Raw genomic sequence first — 24,050 nt, 5'->3', positions numbered from 1 at the left:
CGGGGCAAATTACGATATAATCATAAAATTAGTATTAAAAATTATGAAAAAGAAATTATATATTAATATATTTAGTAATGAATTAAATAATATTTATAATAATAATGAATTTAGATACGTGAATTCAAGTTTATCTAACACTGAAATTGTTAAAAATAATTTTATTAATTTTTCTAATATATAATAAGTTATAAAATATATTAGTTACTCCGAGAAAAAAATTCGTCCTCGCAACCCACAATGATTTGGATAAACACCAATAGTCAAATGAGATATTACACAATCTTGAGGGCACTAACTTGCTAGCTTACCTAGCTTACCTGTGTCTTTCGATGACTCGTGAAATTCTTTTAATATTATTGCAGAATCTCCTTCTATAAGATAAGTAAGATCTGGTGATCCAAAAAACAAGTGTTCAATCTCTGCAAGTCTCCCTGCAAATTCTTTCAGGTGCCGGTTAGTCATTTTAGTGCAAATTCCTCCAGGTGCCCGGTTAGTCATTTTGGTGTCACTGTCTTAATTGACATTGACGTGTAGTGTCTTAATTCCATGAGCTTGGCCTAAATGAATCTTGAGGCACTCCATTGTAAGCGTGAATTTGATAACATTTTAAAAATTTACATGCATTTAACCAAATCTGAAACAGATGTCCAACTGTTCATGTGCATGTAGATGCATTAAGAGCCCAAGCAACAGAGGCCGCGTATGAAGGGAGCACATTACGTACATCTGATGATTAACTTCAGCTTCAAAGAATGGAGAAACAGAAGATGGAAGTAATTCAAATAGAGGAAAGAAATACCATCAATTGTTGAGTTTATACATAGATTTTGATTGGCACACATACATTTCCACAGCATTTGGAAAGTTAATTTACAGAAGGTGCATGCAAAATACTGATTATACAAGACATAATATATAAGGTGCAATCTAATCTACTTCATTCCGGGTGCTGCAGGATGTTTCACATTAATTTTATCTAGACATTACAGGCCATGGCATCACCCCAGCTGCAGGCAGCTGTGGTCGAATGATAGGAACCCGCTTCACTACAGAGAAGGCCTCATTTATTTGTGCAACTCGGTTCATGAACTGAGACACCTTCTGTTGGAACCCAAAAAATGAATTGTCAATTAGGTTCTTGTGATATTGGAAGAATGAAACAAAATATATCCTGGTACATTATTCTAATAAAATATCCAAAAAAAAACTAGACTACATACAAGAGGCCTAAAAAGTTAGTATTATTCACTAAAATTTCAGTGTGGATTAGAAAAGCAATGAAGACATAGATTGCCAGAAACTATCTACTTAGACATAAGAGATCCTTCAGGTTTGCATTCAAGAAAGAATTCACCCAAAAGTAGTTTCTTCTCTTTCCTACTAACAAACCCCAGAATAACTAAATACATTTAAGTAATATAAACACAAGTTACTGGTGCGGGCATACAAACACATAGACGCAAGTTGCAGAAACAAATAGAGCGCAAATATTATCTTCGAAATGATGCGTTGCTGGTGTGATAATTATTTACTGTTATATATGAAGTTTTAATCAAAAATTCGAGAGAGAAAGAGCAAGAACTTGAATTCTATTCTTATCATGTATTGTTTTTGATTATTAAAATAAAACTTTTTTATACCATAAAGTAAGGGTTTGCTTTCTTAAAATCCAACTGGGACCCAAATATTTTTGCCCTGCCCTTGAAATCGAGTAAATGTAATACTCTCACAGTCGCGCCAATTATCTCCCTGAGACTTTAAACCTCGACTTCTTACTATAACAAGAGGACAGGGGGATTCACTGCACAAAAATACTATATCTCTCCAGCTAACTATCACTCCTTCGGATCACCTATATTTATCCCTCAAATATAACATTTAAACATTCTTCCTGAAGTAATGCCATGCCTTACACTCTAAAATACTACATGAACAGATACAAAAACACTAATTCATCTTTAACTAAAGGATAAAGTCAAATTGTATATACGCCCCTCGTATGTGACACTCAAACAGTCTTCTTCCTGAAGAAGTAACTGCACACCTCATTCTTCAGAAAAAGTGTCTAAAGCTAACCATATAAAAAAAACTATGACTCATTTCATTGGCAACTAATAGTCAAATTTATTGATTCTATATGCTTTGCATAATCGCACCCCTAACATTTCTTAATTCAAATTTTCATCCGGTAGATTACCTAATTGGCAAACAAATCAAAACTCCAAGCTCTATAAGAAATTCGATAGACTCTAGTAGATATTAACAAAAACAAACAACTTAGTCTAACAATTCTCAAACAAAAATTCCATCTTACAGAACACGAAATAACTGACCTGATCATCCACAGTAACCTTCATATGCACACTCTTCCTCTTCATCCTATAATAACGCCGTCCAAGAATCATAAACCCCATCACCGCAGCTGCCATCGGAACAGTCCAAACAGGATTCATCCTAAACATACAATACTTCAAAAGCTCTAACGGAAGCTTCCACCAAGCCATCACTCTCTTCTCCGCCTCACTCACTTTCGCCACTTGAATCACATCCTCCACACACTCCTCATCTCCACCTTCCTTCACCTCAACAACATCACTTCCTCCCTTCACCTCCCTCACCTCCACGTCATCAACAAACTCCTCATTTTTCGTCTCACTCGAGTCGGACCAATACTTTCCAGACTCTTCCACACCATCACAAACAACCTCAATTTTTTCATTGCGAATAAAATTAGTTTCATTATTCACCTCAAATTCGCTAAACTTCTGTTCATCGGAGCGATCACTAGCGGAATCAGGCCAGAATTCAGTGAACTCTTTTCGCGGAGAACGAGTATCGGAGCCAGGATCAATCCAGCTCGGATTATTGGAATTCACCGAAACACCGTCCTCGGAAACATCACCGGTGTTCTTAAAAGTGATCGGAGAGTCTAGAGAGAAGTAATCGGATCGAATTGCACCACCGGAATCGCCATCGATACAATCAAAACACTTGGAATCGGAGTTGTCTTGAATTGACTCGGTATCGGAGCCGTGAAGAACCTCCCAGTCTTGTAAATCGTCCATGGAGATGAGGGATGTTGATTCGATGCGTGTGTGTATTTATGTATGTATAGGTGAAACCCTAACCTACTAGGTGGAAAAAGATAAAAGAGGACACGGATGAGAAGATAAAGAAGAAAAAAGAAAGGTGTGTGCGTGTGCGAGGAGGAGTGGTTTCTACCCGCGAAAAAAGGTCGTTATTTTTATTATTATTTTTTTTTTAATTTCTGTTTAAGACGGTGAGTAAAAATCTGCTTTGTTTTTTGTGTTGTCATGCATATTATTTTGATAAATTTTAATCATCTGTATTGTGATCATGATAACAAATTTTAGAAATTGAAACTAACCGAGTTACAGATTTATTGAGCAATTTTTGAAAAGTTTGATGCTTTATTGATAATTTATTAACAATTTATTAAATTAATTAAATATTTTTAATCAATTTACCAGTAATTTCTCAACAATTTTTTAAAAATCGGCTAATTCTTGTAACAAATATCTTGATTAGGAGATTAAAGTTCAATTAATATATTCTTTTTTAACAGGAATTTAATTAAATCAAGGGGTGAACAACCAGGTTATTATTGCCAGACTACGAATCAGTTTTCAATTAATATATGTATTTTTAACAGAAAATTAATTAAATCAGGGGGCTGAGCAACCAGAGTAGTTAGTTGTTAGATTACGAATGTTTAATGCTCCATAGTCCATATTGATGATTAATCGGCAGTATAATTGCTCTGACTAAACTTACTCTACGAGTATTTAATTGGGAGACTATTTAAGATAATGATAATTACATTCTTTTTCAATACATGTAGAGGAAAAATGGTGGAAGAATCTATATGCAAGGCTCTTTTCTAGGTTACAAACAAATGTTTAATCTAAAATACAACAAACTTTACCCGAGGGCAGCAGGACCTTTGTCTCATTTGTATATATGAACGAACAGTTCCATCACATAGTCCAGATAGCTTGCTTGTTGACGTAGGAACTGAGGGTAACCCACTCTTGATGCATTTGTATACTCTCTTATATGAATCAAAAAACCAAACTAATGATAAAAAATTACAGCAGGTCAAGCAGAGGTGGCTGCCCGGATGATGCGTTACCAGTTCGGGATGATGTATTAGCCCTATTTTGCCCTTGATTTCCCCTACCCCTTCCTCTACCTCTACCAACGGCTGTTAAGGGTGGAGGCGCAAGTCTAAGCGCTGAATGATCTCCCTTGTTGGAAGAGAATATTGATCCAATGTCTGCTGGTTTCTGAGCAGTAGCACCCCAAGCTGAATCAGGCTGACTACTTTTCATGAACTCAAGGGAACCTTGTGAGTTAGTACTGCCATTAAGACTGCCAGAATTTAACGTTGACCTAATTTGGTTCTGCCTCATTGGTTCAACAGCATTTTGAGTACCATATTTCCAACTGCTATTGTTGTACGATTGAGAACTTGTGCCATTCAAGGTACCTGCCCTCAAATTTGATGCAGGATTAATTACAGATTGACCAATTGTTGAATGGCTGGAAGATCCAGAACCCACTGTGCTAGTTGGTCGAGGGGGCCAATCTGCAAAAGGATCTACATCATCAAATGCCGGACTTGACAAATTCCCATTTTGAGTTTTCTTATCAGTATCACCACCTATTGGAGAGCTAATACCAACAGATGAGCGTGGAGGCCACTCAAAATCAGCAGAGGCGTATGATTCTGATGTTGGCTGCGAAGATGCAGCAGCAACTGATGATGGCAAATTTGCATGATTTATTTGCATAGGTTGCTGACTGGCCACGGCTATAGCAGGTTGAGTCGATGACACATTTGTCGAAGATGTCTTGAGTGACATGGAAGAATCCCTCGAAGGGATCCATTCTTCATCCCATGCAGGACTGCTCTTTGTGGTGGACATGCTAGTTGCGGTGCTTTTATTAACTGGTCCCATGTTAGGCCCAGCACCAGCAGCTAATGTTTTAACTTCTGAAACTCCAGAATCAGTCACAGTTACTCCTCGCTTTTCTTCTATCTTTCTGGGACAAGTATATAAGAAAGGAAAAATCTTTTAATTTAATTTTAAAATGACGCTTCTGCTTATATTTAATAAGAACAAAGCCAACAAGTTCATTTACTAAACTGCATATCTATAATTTCCAAAAGTAGCAACGACCGCTTCTTTCATTACCAACCTACCTCTGGCTACCCATGTGAACCTGCAAACTCATGTGTGTGCTGTGAGTGAGAATAAGAGAGCATATTTATACCTGAGTAAATCCTTGACGAAGAGCATATATTTTGCAAATTGCTGAACATTCAATTGTTGGGAAATTAGAAGCGGTCCAAGCAGCGGGAGAACATTTTCCACGGCAAATTCTACTCCGTGCTGTGAATTATGACAGGGATGTTAAACAAACCCTAGGAAATAGTTCAGCACATATATATATTTGTAAATAAAGCAGCTAAATAAGTCACCTGCTTCAGAATTGAATTTGCAACCCCAAGTGTACACATAAGTGTTGGAGCAGAGCGGTCTACAGCAGTGCACCGCTGGATTGTTTGTATAATATCTAATGTTGCGCGCTTATCAAGCATTGGGACCATATCACTAAAACATAACAAAGCATTCACTCTCACCTGTCATTAAGAAGATCATTCAACATATATTTACAGACAAAAACATGCCAAAAGAAATATAAATGAATAATCAATTAACAATGTTAAACAAATGCTTTTCACAAGTCACAGCACCAATACAGCAAAATAACTTCATTAAATTTAGCTACTCATTGGTTGCCCATCACATTCAAACTCTAAATGATATGCTTGTCTGCGATATGTTACAACTTACATTACAATATGCAAGCGTCTAAAATGACAGGCACAAGCCAAGAATCAAATTAGACAACATTCCTGGCATCACAATTATTCCAATATGCTGTTATGAATGCTCAAATATATAGCCAGTTAGCTACACATATGTGGAAGCTCTAAACATCATCACAAGTAAATGGATCTTTATTGTGAATCCCTATTTTGTAAAATAGGATCTAAACCTGCCAAAAGGATTAATATACATACATACCCATTTCCTACAAGGAAACTGAATCACAGCAATACGTACTTCACAAATTCACTTCAGCAGATAGGTACATTTATTTTTATAACAGATTTTAAGGATCAACAGATAATTTAAAAACTGTTCTGAAAATATTAGACAACTCAAGTCAATTATAATATGCAGACATCATGCACCAGCAGGTTTAGAACTTATGAGAGGGAGATAGACTATAGCACATACTGCAGCAACAGTCGTCTTAAGCGCCAAAGCATGTATTCGGGGCAAGATTGCTTGTCTCACCAGCTGCAAGAGTATTGGAAATTATAAGAATAAGTAGAAAGGAAAAGGAATATCCATGCTATCTGAACCTCTCAACTTAGGAGTTACAAGTAAAAAATGTATACACACGGTATGAAAACAATGGTGAAGAAGTAGACTATATATTTCCATTGAACTTTCTGATTTATATGAAAAAATGTTTTGGAAGAATAAGCATGGAACCGTACAACTGTAAATTAGTAATCACATCAATAATGCTTTTGATTTTTTTTTTCATATTTTGGGGCTTCAAATGAAAGACAAAATACTCGAGCATAATTATCACATGTAAATCTGTGATTCTTCCTCATGCTTTAGTTAAAATTAAGACTTACAATTTCTGTCCGCTGGGCTGATAAAATAGAATCAATTTCATACATGTGTAAGCATATACATTTAAAAGGAGTACTATTGCTAACAGACCCAAATAATTTGAACGCCAAGTTTGGTCAATTGAAGTTTCAAAGCGGTATAAGTATGATACAGTGACAATTACCTGTGCATCAAGTTGCTTAGCAAGAGATACAGTCTTTTTTAAAACTTCTTCTTGCATACGAGCATCAGTATCATCATATGCTCGAACAAGCATGGGTAACACATGTGCACTTAAGTGCTCTTGATTTGCCTGAGAAAGATTTATATTAGAATATATAACAATGTCTCGTCCCTTAAGCATAGCAAAACACGTTTACTAAACTAAAACAAGGGGAGCAATATGAATTACTGGATCTCTGCTTAAGGGAAGAATATTCAATTAATCCACAAAAGAATCATTTGTAGATTAAATGATGAATTACCTTGTTAATAATAAGATCTGCATGCTTTACAAGTAGTAACAATGTCTCACCAGCAGCAGAATTCAAGACAGGAACAAGAGCTGGCAATGTTGATAGCTCAAAATCATATCTGTCCTGCAATACATTCAAGAAGCCGAATCCTAATGGTTATAGCTTTTAGTGACAATTAGAGTTCATTTTTGTGTGAAACCCCTACTAGTAACTGGTATGCAAGAATTGTGTGACGCAACAGGTTTTGCATTGATGATAAATTTCAAATGACTCCACAAAAGGATAGTGGAAAGAAATTGCTTCAAGAGTCATAGACCAATAAACTTCAAACATTCATCAATTTATATACGTGTGTGAATAAAGGCAACTCAGTATAGGTTCCCCCTGACAAAGATGATTCATGGAAAGAAAGCATATGCAATTTTACTAAGGGTAAAAGATAGAACTGAAACGAATCAAGTAAGAATACAAATTGACAAAAAAAAAATAATCTTGCACCTAGAAAAAATTGAATTAAGCTGTGCAATCTTACTTATAGCAAATTGGTATTCAACAAAAAAGTTCTACTCGGTCTATAAATATAGAGATCCAAGCAAATCTTTATTGATGAATGATTCATTACAAACTCGTGAACACATAGGGCCTGATGCTCTGCTTGGTTAAAAAAAATTAAATGAGGTAAGAATGGAGTGAAAAATTATCATTTTCAAATAAAAATAAAACTGAAAAGAGATATGTAAGCAATGAGAGTGAAAATATATGCACAAGTACAAAATTTCTGTCATTAGGTGTGTGATAAAAACTAAAAAGTGCAGGGAGGAGAATATAGCAATCATTCTCATTGTGGTGGGATGAAGCTCTATTTTAGGTTCATATGAACATAATGTAGAAGGTTGTAGTATCTGTACTGCTAGAATAGAACTTACAGTTCTAGAACTTACAGTTCTAATAGCGTAACAATATAAAGTATCAAAAAATAAGCAACAGTAAATTATCCTGTACGTCCCCAGTCAAAAAGTATTTCAAGGAATGTACCAAGGTTGTTAAAAAGATGCAAATGATGCAACTTTCTTACATGCAATATTAAATTTCATTTATAAAATCAGCAGGGAAGTAAACTAAAGACTTATCCCTTGGATTTGGCCTAGCGGAGAGAGGTAATAAGATGACTCTAAGCCTCAAGGGAGGCATGGGGCTCTTAGTAAATAAATATCTACAGTTGGCCATAGGCCCATATCTCAGACTAAGAAAAGCAAAATACCTGAGACTCGGCAATAGTTAGAACCATGGGCAAAATCATTGGTTGCATGACAAGATTTCTGAGCTCAGCACAAAGTGGTGGAAGTACCTGCATGCATGCATTAATACAGAACAATCTAATTAGCAATAAGATAGGATGTAACATATAACCTATCACGAAAAAAAATCAAACTTGTATAACATTACTTTGAGATATATGTATATATTGCTATAGAACAAATACCACATAATGAAGGACAATACAGAACAAAAGGAAAAAACGAAAATCCAAGAGAAGCAGAATTTTCTAAAAACTTGGTGAGTCCAACACTTGGACACATATCCATGTTGGACATCTTCCAACCTACTCCTGGGCCCTGTTGTAAAGGCGCGCCGAGGCGCACGAGGCGCAACGAGGCGCACTATTAGCGCATAGTTCTTACCGAGGCGCAGCACCTTCAATGATGCTCGCGCCTAGACCCCTGAGTCGAGAGGCGCAATGAGGCGCAAAAAACAGTCAAAATAGTCAAAAACAGCCCTAAAACCCTTTTTTTTTTAAGCCTATAAGTGTTTAGAAATCCATTTTATCAATAATAACAAAAGTGAAGACATATCCTTACATATACATGAATAGTCTACTTCTTTTCTTCTCAGGAAAGCAGTGTGTGTATCATGTATATATATATAATTATATATATATAGTTATATATATATATTGGGTGTGTATACAATTATATATATATTGTGTATTCTTATAGCTGTAGTGTTATACATACTAAACTTGTTCTTTTGTGTTTCCAGTTACATACTAATATATATATATATATATATGTGAATTTACACCGTAAGGGAGCAATGACTACCGAAAAAAGTGATAGTAAAAAAATTGATCCAACAAGAAAGTTCCTATAAGTTTCATATTCCTATTTGTGGTGTTTTTGCATAATTCTATAATAAATAATTCATTTTATAAATAAATTAGTTTCACTAAGCGACCCTAGCGCCTCGGTGCGCATCTCGCCTTTAATAACATTGCTCCTGGGTAACATAAATACTAATCACAAAGATATGAAACAGTATTTGGTGACTATGGTAAATGAGATGTAGAAAAAAAAGTTTACTAAAATTGTACAATCAAGGCTACAGATACAACATAAGAAGAAAAATGGAAAATAAAAACCTTGTATCGCAATACACGTGAATCAAAATCTTTCCACATATCTGATAAAGCTTTTAAAAACTCTGACTTCTGCATGTTGTCTCGTGCCTGTGATTTAACAACACTTTTGATTTAGTGATTCCATTTGCACAAGATACAACAAGGCACATGCAAAAATAAAACACGTCACCACCAATGTGAAAATGTAAGCCATACAAGCATGTGATCAAGGAAGCGAAGTGCACGCAACCTCGTATCATCCCGGAAAAAGGCAGAACCTAAACAAAAAAAATGAAACAGACAAAATTTACACTCAGAAAACATGAATCAAAGAAACCTCTAAGTCTAAAATCAACTAGATCACTTTCTTCCAATATAAAACACTTGTTTCTTCCAAAACTTAAATGGAAAGATTAAATATTTATCCGAAATAGCTATCAATGACCATCTTTAGCAATAATGGATTCCCAATTTTTCTGTATCCTACCGTGTGTTCCTTTTACATTGCGGACCAAATTTAAAACACAACCATATTGTGTTACCGTCCCATTTTGATAATGAGGCAGTGAACCTAAAAAACACACAAACCTACTGTGCTAAGGAGGGAGGGGCAAACCTAGCAGAGGTATCAAGCTAGTTTTTCTTTACTTTTTTATAACAGAGTCTTCGCATAAACAAGCACTTACCTTTTATTAATATCTCATGTTCGATTGTGTAAGTTATAAGCTCTAAATGTTTCTAGAAGAAATAAATAAAAATATGTCTGAATAATTTGCAAACAATATTAATAGGTAACCAGACGATTTATGTTCTCACCAGTGAAATCAGATGCTGTTGGCCTGGATGTCTCATTTGCAGAAAGCATCCTTCGCAAATCAGAAGCCAAGTCTGAAGGGATGGATGAGAATGTCTCGTTGGATAAGTAAGTCAAACTATTCATGTACTGTAGGAAACCAGACAAACAAGATATACATGTAAGATTAAGTAAGAAAAAAGTGCAAGGACCACAATAAGAACTAGAACCAAGTACACGTAACAAAGCTGGAGCAAGTAAATGTGCTCTCTGCACATGTGCTGTATATTATTGTCTGTCAGCATTTTGTTTACACCATACACTGAGCGACCGAGATACACATGACCTCTAAATTTACCCTAAATAAACTTACAATAAGCATAGCTACAATTTCAAACTGGGCACATAAATTCAAAATAAGCCATAGTTGGTTGATCCATGTATAAGAGTTGAAGTAAGTTTAAGCAATACCATCTTCACATTGTTGTGGCAGTCAAACAAAGGCTTCCGAGCAACGAGGTAATAAGCAAGACAGGCAAAACTGAATATATCCGATGAGCATCCAACTGAACTTGATTTACTTCTAACTAATTCTGGGGCAGTGTAGTTCAGGGATGGCTGAAGGGGAAATAAAGAATCTTCAACATCATACTCCTGAACAATAAAATGAGATCAGAAAACCCCCAGTCTCACTGGAACATGTTGACTGTCCAAATGATTGAACTAGTTAGCTAATATTAAAAATAACATCGTAAAGCATCTATTATACTAGCGAGCAATATACTAAAAATCTACCTTCATCTTACTAGCATGTGAAGTTGTGATTATTACTGAATAAATAATAGGCCAAGCGTATATAATGAGTTATCAGCAAACACGGCCCTGCATATTAATATACCCTAAACTTTTCTAAGTTCTGAAAAATTATTGGTAATTAGATTCACAAACATAAAACTTAAAAATTAAAAAAATAATTTATACATACATGTTCAATCAGATCCTATCTTCAAAACCCGACTATTCTATAAAAAAACCTTAACATAGCAACCTCGATATTTTCAACATACTGTATGATTTCAGTTTCAGAGGGCCGTCGTCATTTTTAACTCAATTTTAATGCTAAGATCCAATTGTCAATATTCCATAAGTCTGTATTTTAATTATTTAAACCTGACCAAAAGATCAACCAATCTCTTTTATATACCCTAAACTTTTCTAAGTTCTGAAAAATTATTGGTAATTAGATTCACAAACATAAAACTTAAAAATTAAAAAAATAATTTATACATACATGTTCCATCAGATCCTATCTTCAAAACCCGACTATTCTATAAAAAAACCTTAACATAGCAACCTCAATATTTTCAACATACTGTATGATTTCAGTTTCAGAGGGCCGTCGTCATTTTTAACTCAATTTTAATGCTAAGATCCTATTGTCAATATTCCATAAGTCTGTATTTTAATTATTTAAACCTGACCAAAAGATCAACCAATCTCTTTTATATACTCCCTCCGTCCCATTCATTTATTAACACTTACCTTTTTAATCCGTCCCATCTATTTCTCGACATTTCCTAAAATAGCATACTTTTCTTAATTAATTATAGTAGGTCCTACCACTTTACACAAATTTTCTTCCCTTTTATTCACTTTTCTTAAATTCCCTATCCTACACTAATGTTAATAATCAGGTGGCACTGAGGGGGTACTATCTAACATTTTGTTTGGAATAGTCATTATTTGTATTATTTTAACCCGCCAACAAAACCAATTGATTAACATAATATTATTTTAAAGCAAAATAGTATAGTATAGATCTCTTTTTACTCTCATATTATTTTAAAGCGCAAAAGATCTCTTCTCTCGCTCTAATATGATAGTATATATGTATCTCATATTACTCTCTTGTCCATGAAAAAGAACTTGGCCCATTGTTGTTTCAAGTAAGTTGGGCAGCAAAAAGCCGAGTTTGAAAAGCAAGTAAAAAAAAATTTTTGGTGTCAGACTGCTTGTGACATATTTTGCATTACTAAAGAAAATGAGGTGTCATCAATTACAACTTTTTATTAGAATGTACGATTGAGATTGCAGTAAAGTTTTGATGTTTGGGTTTCTAATTATATATGTTCTATGTCCAGAATCCATGTCAATTTAAGTCCCCTGGATTTCTACAGCTTTGTATACCGTGTGGATTCAGGTAGCTTAGAAAACTAGGCAACTCAGTGTGTGCAAAATATAACAATTCTAAACTATAAAACTTGTTGTCAAACAGATTTGCGGAACATTAAGTACAAAGCCATAACAAAAACAAGATAATATTCAATAATCATTATTTATTGTTTATAAAGTGTTAATAACGGGTATGATATTAACTTACAGCATAATGGAAGGACTGCACATTAGCTAAATCAGATGATGCCTGATCTGTCGTGATTGCAAAACCAAAACCGCTAAGTTTCCACGCTCCATTTGAAGTAATGAGAATGGTCTGCAACAGAAAGAAGAGGACTTAAAATGTCATTTGAGATGTTACCTTGACATGCAACACTGGATTTGGTATTTTTGATCATCTTACACAAACAAGACAGGAGTTTTAAAATAACAAAAAAGGGAATAATATATATATATAGCAGATTGCATTTGTGTTACTCGATTGCATTGTGTCTAGCAACACAGATGAGATACTCTGCAAACCTTGTCTTTAATATCTACATTGTTGTTCTTTATTAATGAAAGAATCTTTTATCTATACAAAAACATGGCTTACAAACACCATAGAAATTTTACGAGCTCGCAGAAACAAAATACAAAATTTCCACTAAAATCATCCCCCCGCCTCGCCCTCAGAGGTCTCTTTGAGAGGTTAGGAGTTTGCAGAAACATTATGCATATTTAAAGTAAACTGCAATGCCGGCCAACAGAGGATAACAAAGAGAAACAAAAAGAGGAAAATCCACAGTAAAAAAAAAGTAACTGATATTGAAAATATGTGTTGATCAAGAAGAAGACTCAACCTCAGGACAAATGGCCCTATGGATAAGACGTGCATTATTGTGAAGAAAGTCCAAGGATTCGGCAACCTGAAGCAGACCGTGCTTAACCTCCAATAAACTCATTTTCTGCAAAAAAGAAGGATTTCAGTGAAGAATGAATTATATGGTTTGCAAACGTATTTCAAAAGTCAACAACATCATCATAGTGTCTGCAATCATAATGTCTAAGATTTCAGATAGAAAACATCCCTGCTCACTAAAGAGTAAAAATTGCTTCTGGTTTCACTCTAATAACAAGATGTACAGTAGAGTGTGGCTTTGGGAAGACATCTATACACATACTAGGTAACAGCGTACTGGAGTGATTGCCAACTAGCCGTTGTAGGCACAAACCAAGTGCTATTATAACTCACCTTTGTTTATATCCATTATATATTACATACACATAGGTGCAGACAATTTGACTAAAAATTCTACAACTATATAGCTGAAAATGTATCTAAACAAACATATAAACAGAGTATTTATTTCTTTATCTTCTTTCCTTTTTGTGAGTTAAAATTTAAATTGTCTAAACTTTAGATGATTAACAATGGCATCAAAATAAAATAAGGTTAGGTAAGAGTACTCCTGAACTTAACTATACTAGTAAATCTTATTAAAAAATCATGCCTGGTAAAACAAAGCGATCTAAATCCAAAATCCTAGCATACCATCTGCATTAGATTCTAAAATAAATTGCATCCTGAAGCAGTCTAATTATACTTTAAACATATATAGGTCAATCCTCCAGTAATTCCATAAACATTAAATTTCAGTTGAAAAGAACTCTCTACCGGAGCAAGTTAAACAATATGGAATAAGCTTATATAAAATTCTAAGAAAAAAAAATGTAATTAGAAATTTATGATCTATTCTTGCTAAGAGAATATATATGGTCAAGTGGTCAACATTTTTCTTTGCTTTCTTTTTTGACATTTTTTCAATTCGTCTACGAATTTTTAATGAACCGACCTCAAATTTAATGTTTATGGAATTACTGGAGGATTGACCTATATATGTTTAAAGTGTAATTAGACTGCTTCAGGAGAACTCTCTACCGGAGCAAGTTAAACAATATGTAATAAGCTTATATAAAATTCTAAGAAAAAAAAATGTAATTAGAAATTTATGATCTATTCTTGCTAAGAGAATATATATGGTCAAGTGGTCAACATTTTTCTTTGCTTTCTTTTTTGACATTTTTTCAATTCGTCTACGAATTTTTAATGAACCGACCTCATTAGTAGACTCTACGCCATCCATTAAAAGTAATTACAATAAAAAATCATTTAAAACTGATCGGCCTGAACTAAAAAAATCATTTGAAACATATAAAGTATACTAAATAAATACGTTCGAAGAGGTACCTAGCCACATTGTGTTTATCAAGGAGTTGTTTTTATTCAATGTATTCGTTTATAGGGGGTTTTCTTTTCTAGCATTGTAATGATTTTATCCAATTATACTGTGACATATTTTCATTACATTTTTTGAAATTTAAGTTAGCTATGTAGTTTTCCAATCAAAAGGCACACACACACACAAGATAAGCAGTTCATTTACAATGCAAATTGAATTCATTGTCCGAACATTTAAAATTCAAGTAATTACCATTCCCTTGAGCTCCTTAGGAACCTTGGCAATATTATCAACATTCCCTAACGCATTAGCCACCGACGCAAACAACGGTTCGGTTACCATAGCCATGGCATTCTTACTCTCATCCAACGCCTGCACAACATGAACCACACCAGGATGCCTCAACCTAACCAACCTCGCCGCATCCGCTCTAATCACATCCAAAAACGAATCCTCCGCTGCTTTCGACAAACCGACACGCATCCTCGCCTCCGATAAGGCACGTTTATCAAGCAACCAAACACAAACCGTCGGATACTGCTGCGAAATCGAAGATCCGTTCCGTGCTTTACCGGAATAAAGCTTCCAGGCGAGACCTGGACCGGCCGAACCGATCTGATCAAGGAGATCGTAGTCATGAAGAGGCTTCGGACCGGTGACGTCTTGAACCGTTGTTTGTACGGTCTTTTCAATCGCTGCGGCGGTCTTCGCGAAGGCTTGACTTAGGGTTTTCATGTTTAGAGACATCGCGGTGGCGATGCGGTGGTTGATTGTGGTGGAGGAAGATGAGATTGATCGGAATTCACCTTCCTCGCTGCCGGAATTGTGTCGTGTGTATAGGTGTATGTATAGGTGAAGAGAGATAATTCTCTCGCTCTAAAAGTGTGTTAATTGTTTGAATTTTCTCTCTCTAGAAATTTGATTGAAGAGACAGGGGTTGATTGTTTTTCTCTCTGTGTTTTCTCGCTTTGGGTTGATTTTCTTCTAGTTCTTTGCAGGTTGTTTTTTCAGTTATAATTTAATTTTTATAGTACATTAGTACAATAATAAATAAATTGAAAATTTGAAAATTTGTGCACAGAAATTAAATTATACTCCTCTGTCCGAAATTGTACACATTCATTCAAATTTATTGAAGTCCAGTCAAATAGTTGCTTAGATAGTAGGATCCATGCTATTTTATAAAATCTAGTTTATAAGTATTGTGAATGCAATATAAAACATTTTAAATCTTATTTATATCTGTTATATCGTTATACATAATTAGCATAATAACCTGTACGATATACGGGCTATTTTCTAATAATATTTTGTAATGCAGAGGGTATGATTTTTTGAATTTCACTTTGTGCAGGTTTTATTAGAAATTAAAATGTATTGTTCTTCATTATTTATTTGAAATGTAAAAAAAATTCACTCGAAACAGTTTATATTCAACGATTGTGTAGACCGTTGAGTGATAAAATATTATGCAGTGTTTACACTTTTTTCTTTTCAGGCTTTGATGATTCTGGTCACGATAGATATTTTTGAGTATGTGATCTTTGAGTTTAAGATGTGTCGATACTAATTATAATTTGTGTAGATCCAATATTTATGAGTGTAAGGTCATTGAAACTTGTTGTATTTAGAATCGACAATGTCTCCGTACAACTTCAATGATCCCGTATTAAGGTGTCGGTACAGGATTGTTATATTCAAATGAGATATATGTATTTTAAAATATGTAATAGTGTTGGACGTGTTGATATAGGTCATATATAGCTTGTCTTCTAGTACATGGATCAATATAATGTTATTTTAATCGTTGTCAGACTTTTATTGGTGAATGATTTCAACCTTTTCATATACAAATTTAATAACGATATTTATTTTCAACCCCAAGCCTTTTATCTGATCTGATAGTTTAGAGAGTACATCGAAATCAACTGGGTTCATAGATTTTGCCGGTAAGCACACATCTTGTAAGTTTGGGTGATCATCAAATTTTGTGCCGACTCATGTCAAATTTCATGTATGTCATGTTCATAAAATAACACATCTTTGTCTAAGTTAATAAATTTAATACATATTAGTTATTGAATTGATCTTATAAAAAATATCAAACACATTTAATTTATTGATATAAAACATTATGTCTTATTGATCATGTGTCTTCGTCAGACTCATAATTCAAATTGACTAAATTTACGTAGTGAATCGGTTCACATAGCCAAATGACAAATATATTTTTTAAAATGGGCTAAATTTCGAATTCAAATTAAGCTGGAGTATTTCAAGTTTTTTTAAAAAAACATTGGGTGAAATTATTATTTCAAATTCAATTGTAGTACACCGACCTTTTATGGTCGTGAATATATACATGGGTTAGGTTCTATGGAGTCCCTTATTTTATTGGAGTCATTGGAGTCCATATATGTTCTGCAAGTAAAATATAGCTTAAATTGTTGCAAAAAGTATTATTTTTCGAATGATATTCTAGAAATATCACAATTTTATTGAAAATCTTGCAAATTGCATAGATTTTACAAGTAGAACGTTGCAAAATATATTATTCCACAACACATGCTTAGTTTGTAGAACATAAATGTGCATGTTGCAGAACATATTGTACTTGTAAATATATGAGATTTGCATGATTTTGTTGAAGTAATGATATTTGTGAAACATGTTTTGCAAGATAACACGTTTTAGATGATATTTTATTTGCAGAACATAAATGGACTCTGAGGACTCCAATTAAAAGGTGGACTCCATAGAACTTTACTCTCTCTCTCTCTTTCTCTCTCTATCTCTCTCTCTCTCTCTCTATATATATATATAAGGGAGTTGTAATATTATTGCCTACTGTTTCTCTGTTCATAGTTCTTAACTTTTGTAGCTAAGACGTTGCCGAGTCGTTTTGCCTAGTTTATCCGTTATAAGTCCATAGGAGGCAGTAAACCCGTTTTCTTTAGGATTGTAAGCAAAAAATTAGCCTACGTCTTTTTTGAACCTAGATCATGGATTCTAAATTCTGCAGAACTACATTTCTTTCAAACTCTTCCACTAGTACGTCAGACTCAAGAAATATTACACATAGTGAGGAAACCAACGTCGAAAACCTCCAAAAAGTAATAGAGCGTTGGGACATTCCAAAAATCCCAAAAAGCCAAGTTTATGATACAAAATGGTATAGTTCAAGTTCTTCCATCAAAACCGAAGAAAGGGACATACACCTATCAAAATCGTTCGAAACAATTTCCCTAGAAAAATTAGCAAAATCATACAAATACATCCATATAGGTCTAGTCCAAGTAGGAATTAAGCCCTTAACCAATGAAGGATTAAACACCTCAATATTAGCCATTTTAAGAGATGCTAGATTTCTTGAGTTCAATGACTCTCTGTTAAGTTCCATAGAATCAAGTCTATGTAATGGACCCATCTCTTTTAGTTGCTATCCAAATTTATTTATTTCTCTTAAAGACAAAAATGTTATCCATAGCATGACACTCCAAGTTAAAACTCACAACTATAAAATTTTAGAAGGATCAATTCCGGTTGCTTTAATCTTTCGAATTAATTAGAAAGCAATACTGTCCATTGGTGATGATGGGCATAAAAATGCTTTCGTCAAAGGAGAAACCATCCTTCTTCAAACTGACTTTTCAAGGTCTAACACAGTTATTCCTCGATCCATAAAATGGCATGACATTTCCCTTCCTACTGAATGGGTTTTAGAAGGGGTAGCTCGCCCTAAATTACCAGAAAGATTAGAACCAAACACACAAATGTACCAAGTTCACCAAGATGACAATGGAAGAGTCATTCTTGCATTTGATCGATCATCCCGAGCCCCTTTTATTAGTTCTCGATAAACAGATGCTTCCTCAAGAACATTAAATTTAGGAAGGATTTCTCAAATCCCTTCTATCATTAACACTTATTTAAGACCAAGTTACTCTACATCATATTTACCCAGTACATCTATAGGTGATGTGAATTATTCCTCCAATATACCTCACCCTTTCTATAAACAAAGTCAATTACCACCAAACCAAAATATGGTTTCCCCTTCATCACCAACATCCCCAACCTTTTTTGCTATAACTGAGAATATGGGAATGCCAAGTGAGTTAAATGTAATTGAAATAGAATTTGAAATCAATAAAACTTTTCTCCGAGAAGAGTTCTACGTTCTACTCTCCCCAAAATACTAAAAAAAGAAATTAATTTTTTACCAACTTCAAAGAACAAAAGACACAACTTCAAGAAATTTATTATGAATTTCTCAACCAAAACAAAATCCAAATGTTATTCTTTGTTTGGTTGAAATTTACTCCTCTGGCCAAAACTTATTCTTCCCATCCACAAATTCTCTGAATCCCATCACTCGAAGCATGAACCAATAACAGAAACAATGGGAAACAAATAGTGGAACTATAGAATCACACCACCTACCTTTTAGAAATGTCACACAAACAGTTCATAGTGAAAAAATTGAGGCACACCCCATCAAGATACCAGATAATGACATACTAAAAAATACTAAAAATACAATCCTTGATGTTAATTACACAAACACCCACCTAAATAGCATAGGAAGTCAACTAAACTGAATAGAGGACCAGATTCAAAAAATAATAAAATTCCCAAAAAGTATTAGTAACCAACCTAATTGCAAAGAACCCATATTTAAACCATACCAAGTTTCTAGGTAAAGCCAACAACAAATTCAAAAAAATAGACCAGAATTCGTTAAAGCCATCAAAGCCCATCTTAGCATACTTGAAGCTTCCTCTACCACAACCCAAATAGCTGCTGACAGTGTTTCATCCAAACAACTGAATGTCATATATCATGACTCAGATGAAAATGCTTTCAAAAATGAAATAACGCAAGTTCATGACCTACGACAAATGATTCCAAAATTCACAGCCCCAGACATTGGAGTTGAAAATAGACCTGGAATTTTAACTCAGTCTAAATTCAATGCATCCTCTATTTATGAATGGAATATAGACGGAATGTCTGAATATAACATTCTAAATTATTTACAACAAATGATCATGGAATCCAATGCTTATACAACCCAAATAAGAACCCCTAACAAAGCTATAGCTGAATTACTCATAGCAGGGTTCTCTGGCCAATTAAAAGGTCGGCAGGACTATCACCTTACTCCTGAAAATCATCTTAAAATCCCAATTTCCATTAGGGAAGATGAAGAGGAAAAACCCATTTTTGATGAACAATGAAATCCCATCCAAGGAGCAGTAGCACAACTTATTCTAGTCATAACACACCACTTCATCGGCGACCCTTCTCACCTGAGAGATAAGAATGTTGAGCTTTTACATAATCTCAAATGTAAAAAACTTTGTGATTTCCAAAGATATAAAACTATTTTCCTTACCAGAGTCATGATTAGAGAAGACTCAAACCATACAAATTGGAAGGAAAAATTCTTAGTCGGACTTCCAACCTTACTCGGTGAAAGAGTTAGAACCTCTTTAATAGCTGAACATGGAAGCCCGATACCTTACAAAAACCTGACATAAAGATTTGTCAAGATTTAAAACTCCAAAGACATCTCAAATGGGAAATGAAAAGAACAAAGCATAAATTAGGTACTTTTTGTCAATAATTTGACTATAATCCCAACAAAAGCTATTCAAAAACAAAATGTTATGGCGAATGCAAGCCATATCAAAGACCTTATCAGAAAAGGTCTTTCACAAACTCTAAACATTTCTACAAAAAATCAACAGAACCATTATATAATAAACCTTTCTTTAATAATAACAATAAACCTTTCTAAAACAAAAAACCGTATAACAAAGATATATTTACTAAACCAACCAATAAAGACAGAACTTGTTACAAATGCGGGAAAAAGGACATATATCTAGATATTGCAGACTTAATAGGAAAATACAAGAGTTAAACATGGAAGAAAGCCTATCCAATAAAATCTCGGCTTTACTACTTGAATCTTCCGACTTTGAGATATCTGAAATGTCTGGAAATGATGAACCTCTTCAAATAGATGATATTGCAACAAGCTCTTCTTCCTCTCACAATTCCTCCTTTGGAGACAGACGAATCAACGTCATAAACAGAAATGAGGAACATTCTCTCGAAATCATAGAAAAGAGAACTGATCCCCAAATAAAAAAAGAGCTCTTAGAAAAATTACTCCAATGACCAATTGAACCCAAACCAGAAGAAAAACCTTATATTCTCCCATCAAGAAAAACTACATATGACTTGACCACAATATTAAAAAAGCAAAAACCCAACCAGAAATATGTTCCAACAATACAAGACCTACACAAAGAAATCAAAGAAATTAAAGAAGAATTAAAAATCCTTAAAGAACAACAGAAGATAGATTCTGAAGCATTAAATGTCCTTCTAGTTCGTGAAATAGAAGAACAAAATACTGAACAAAAATTACTAAGTACTTTAAATAATACTCCTAAACAAGATGAAGATTTCTTATTTGAATTAAGACAAGTTACCTACCGAAAATATCTAATAAAAATCAAAGTTATCTTTTCAGATGGCTTTATCTTAGATACCATTGCCTTATTCGATACATGAGCATATTTGAATTGTATTAAAGAAGAAATAATACCAAAAAGATTTCATCAGCATACCAACGAAAAATTAACTGCTGCTAAATTCAAACCTCAATGTCGTTAGTAAGGTTGATGCCTCTATCATTAATAAAACTTTCCAAATTAAGACATATTTTCTCTTAGTTTAAGGAATACATCATCTTGTCATATTAGGTACACATTTCTTCAATTTAATAACCCCCGATACTGTCACCTACGACGGTATTACTTTCAAAACCCATGACACCAAACTTACCTTCCCATTTCTTGAAAAACCCAAAATAAGGAATCTCAATACAATCAAAGCATATTCTATATATAATAACGAGGTAAATGCCTTAAATCAAGGCAAACAGATACAATTATCACATCTAAAACAAGACCTTTCCTCTCACAAGATTGAGAAGCAGTTACAAGACAGCTTTATCAAAGAAAAAATCTTAAAATTACTAAAAAAAATAGAAGTGGAACTATGTTCTGACCTACCAAATGCATTTTGGCATAGAATACAACATATGATTAATTTACCTTATGAAAAATATTTTGATGAGAAGGAAATACCAACAAAAGCGAGACTTATCCAAATGAACTCCGACCTAGAGCAACATTGTACAAAAGAGATCACCAATCTCGAATCAAAAAGAATCATATCAAAATCCAGATCCCCGTGATCCTGTGCAGCTTTCTATGTAAACAAAAATGCTGAAATAGAGAGAGGGACCCCAAGACTAGTTATCAATTATAAGCCTCTAAATAAAGCCCTAAGATGGGTACGATACCCTATACCTAATAAAAAAGACCTTTTACAAAAATTAAGATCTTTGGTAATATTCTCCAAATTTGATTTAAAATTAGGATTTTGGCAGATTCAAATCCACCCAAAAGATAGATATAAAACTTCTTTTACCGTCCCATTCGGACAATATGAATGGAATGTCCTTCCATTTGGAATCAAAACTGCCCCTAGCGAATTCCAAAGAATTATGAATGACATATTCAATGACTATTCTACATTCTGTATAGTATATATTGATGATGTTATAGTTTTTTCAGAATCTATTGAACAACATTTCAAACACCTTAAAACTTTCTGCCATGTCTCTGAGAAAAATGGTTTAGTCATATCAAAATCCAAGATTTCCCTATTTTAAACTCGTGTAAGATTTCTTGGCAACTACATATCAAAAGGAACAGTTACACCAATTGAAAGAGCCCTAACTTTTGCAACAAAATTTCCCGACAAAATCACAGATAAAACCCAACTCCAAAGATTTTTAGGAGGCCTCAACTATGTCCTAGACTTCTATCCCAATATCAATAGGATAGCCAAGCCCTTACATGACCGCTTTAAAACTAACCCCGTCTATAACACCCTCCAAATCCGGGGTATAGATTTGGGGCATTATTAACACTAACTACTCACTAAACCTGTACAAGCAAGATATAAATAAAATAATTACCCCGAACTACTACTACTCAGGATCTTTTCAAGGTTAAGGATTGAAAACAAGAACGACAAACCAACTTTATTACAAACCAGTTTAAACAATCTGTCTCAAGAACTCTCTTTATTACAAAACATTATTCTATTCACATTTTAAACTAAACATCTTGTTAGGTCACACACACACTGTAGAGGGGGTGAATACAGTGTATAGTACACTCAAATCGAACTTTAAGAACTTAAGTAACAGAAAACAAACTTTATTGAAATAATAAACTCTGTTACAGTATGGAACTGTTACCTCTCAGTGATGAACAATATCACGAGAGCTGCTAGGGTTATAATGAATAATCTTCTCGAATAATGATAACACTTATAGTGTAAACCCTATGTCTGTGTTTATATACTACACAGTTACAAGATAATCGCTAATTGATATGGAATATAATTCTGCTTTCTAAAGTATATCAATCAGATATCTTTTCTTCCAAGTATTCCATTCTTCACGAAATTCCTTCTTCATGCATATCTCTTCTTATATTTATCTTGATCTTCTTTCCTTTAATCAGCTACTGTCTTTATCTGATCGTCCTTCAGCACTTAAGTTCTGATATCTATCTTCTGATGATTATCTCCCGATAACATAAGTACTGATATCCTTAAGTCCTGACTTCCAGTATAAGTACTGATCAACAGTTAAGTACTGATTTATCCTGTTCAAATAAGATCTGAAAGCTAAACATAAAACATATTAGCCATGACATTATCAAATATATCTAACAATCTCCCCCAACTTATAAATTAGCATAATATACAAGTTTAACAGATATTTGATGATGTCAAAAACATTAAGTACAAATGCATGAGAATTAGACTAGATAACTACAACTTACAGTCCTTAAAGCTTTACCAATATTCAACTTCTAATAACAACTTCAGTCTGTACAAATATCAGAATTTAAGTAGTTGTAGATCTTCGACTTGGTTTCATTATCTTCTGATCTCTCTGATGTCAGGAGTTGTTCTGAGATAGTTCTTCAACAAACATTTCTCAGCATATCTGAGTTCGTCAATCATTCTCCTTTTGACATCTTTAAGCTCTGCAGTATCTTCACCAGTTTGAAAGATTGCAGCTCTGAGATCATTGATCTTTGCTTTTCTCAACTCCTGATCTAGTCTTATGACATAAGCTTTGTCAGACTCCAGATTGAA

The 24,050-nt window shown here is 34.0% G+C and overlaps 2 protein-coding genes across 2 annotated transcripts; both read right to left on the bottom strand.

The window, feature by feature from the left end:
- Positions 1 to 799: 799 nt before the first annotated feature.
- LOC141671408 (uncharacterized) lies at positions 800 to 3,210 on the bottom strand. The gene is made up of 2 exons (XM_074477647.1): positions 2,337 to 3,210; positions 800 to 1,104 (listed from the first exon to the last, which is right to left on the bottom strand). Exons 1-2 carry the CDS (start codon positions 3,066 to 3,068, stop codon positions 976 to 978), a joined length of 861 nt encoding a protein of 286 aa, XP_074333748.1. The 5' UTR covers positions 3,069 to 3,210; the 3' UTR covers positions 800 to 975.
- Positions 3,211 to 3,806: 596 nt separating this feature from the next.
- On the bottom strand, positions 3,807 to 15,791 carry LOC141671028 (SCY1-like protein 2 A). The gene is made up of 14 exons (XM_074477099.1): positions 15,042 to 15,791; positions 13,410 to 13,514; positions 12,773 to 12,883; positions 10,864 to 11,046; positions 10,416 to 10,542; positions 9,816 to 9,877; positions 9,621 to 9,707; positions 8,463 to 8,549; positions 7,211 to 7,324; positions 6,910 to 7,038; positions 6,336 to 6,398; positions 5,510 to 5,671; positions 5,302 to 5,420; positions 3,807 to 5,070 (listed from the first exon to the last, which is right to left on the bottom strand). The coding sequence occupies exons 1-14, from the start codon at positions 15,534 to 15,536 to the stop codon at positions 4,113 to 4,115; spliced, it is 2,802 nt and encodes a 933-aa protein (XP_074333200.1). The 5' UTR covers positions 15,537 to 15,791; the 3' UTR covers positions 3,807 to 4,112.
- Positions 15,792 to 24,050: the final 8,259 nt, after the last annotated feature.

Source organism: Apium graveolens, chromosome 7, assembly GCF_009905375.1.
Source record: "Apium graveolens cultivar Ventura chromosome 7, ASM990537v1, whole genome shotgun sequence".
Lineage (NCBI taxonomy): Eukaryota > Viridiplantae > Streptophyta > Magnoliopsida > Apiales > Apiaceae > Apium > Apium graveolens.
This window is presented reverse-complemented; position numbering and strand designations above follow the sequence as displayed.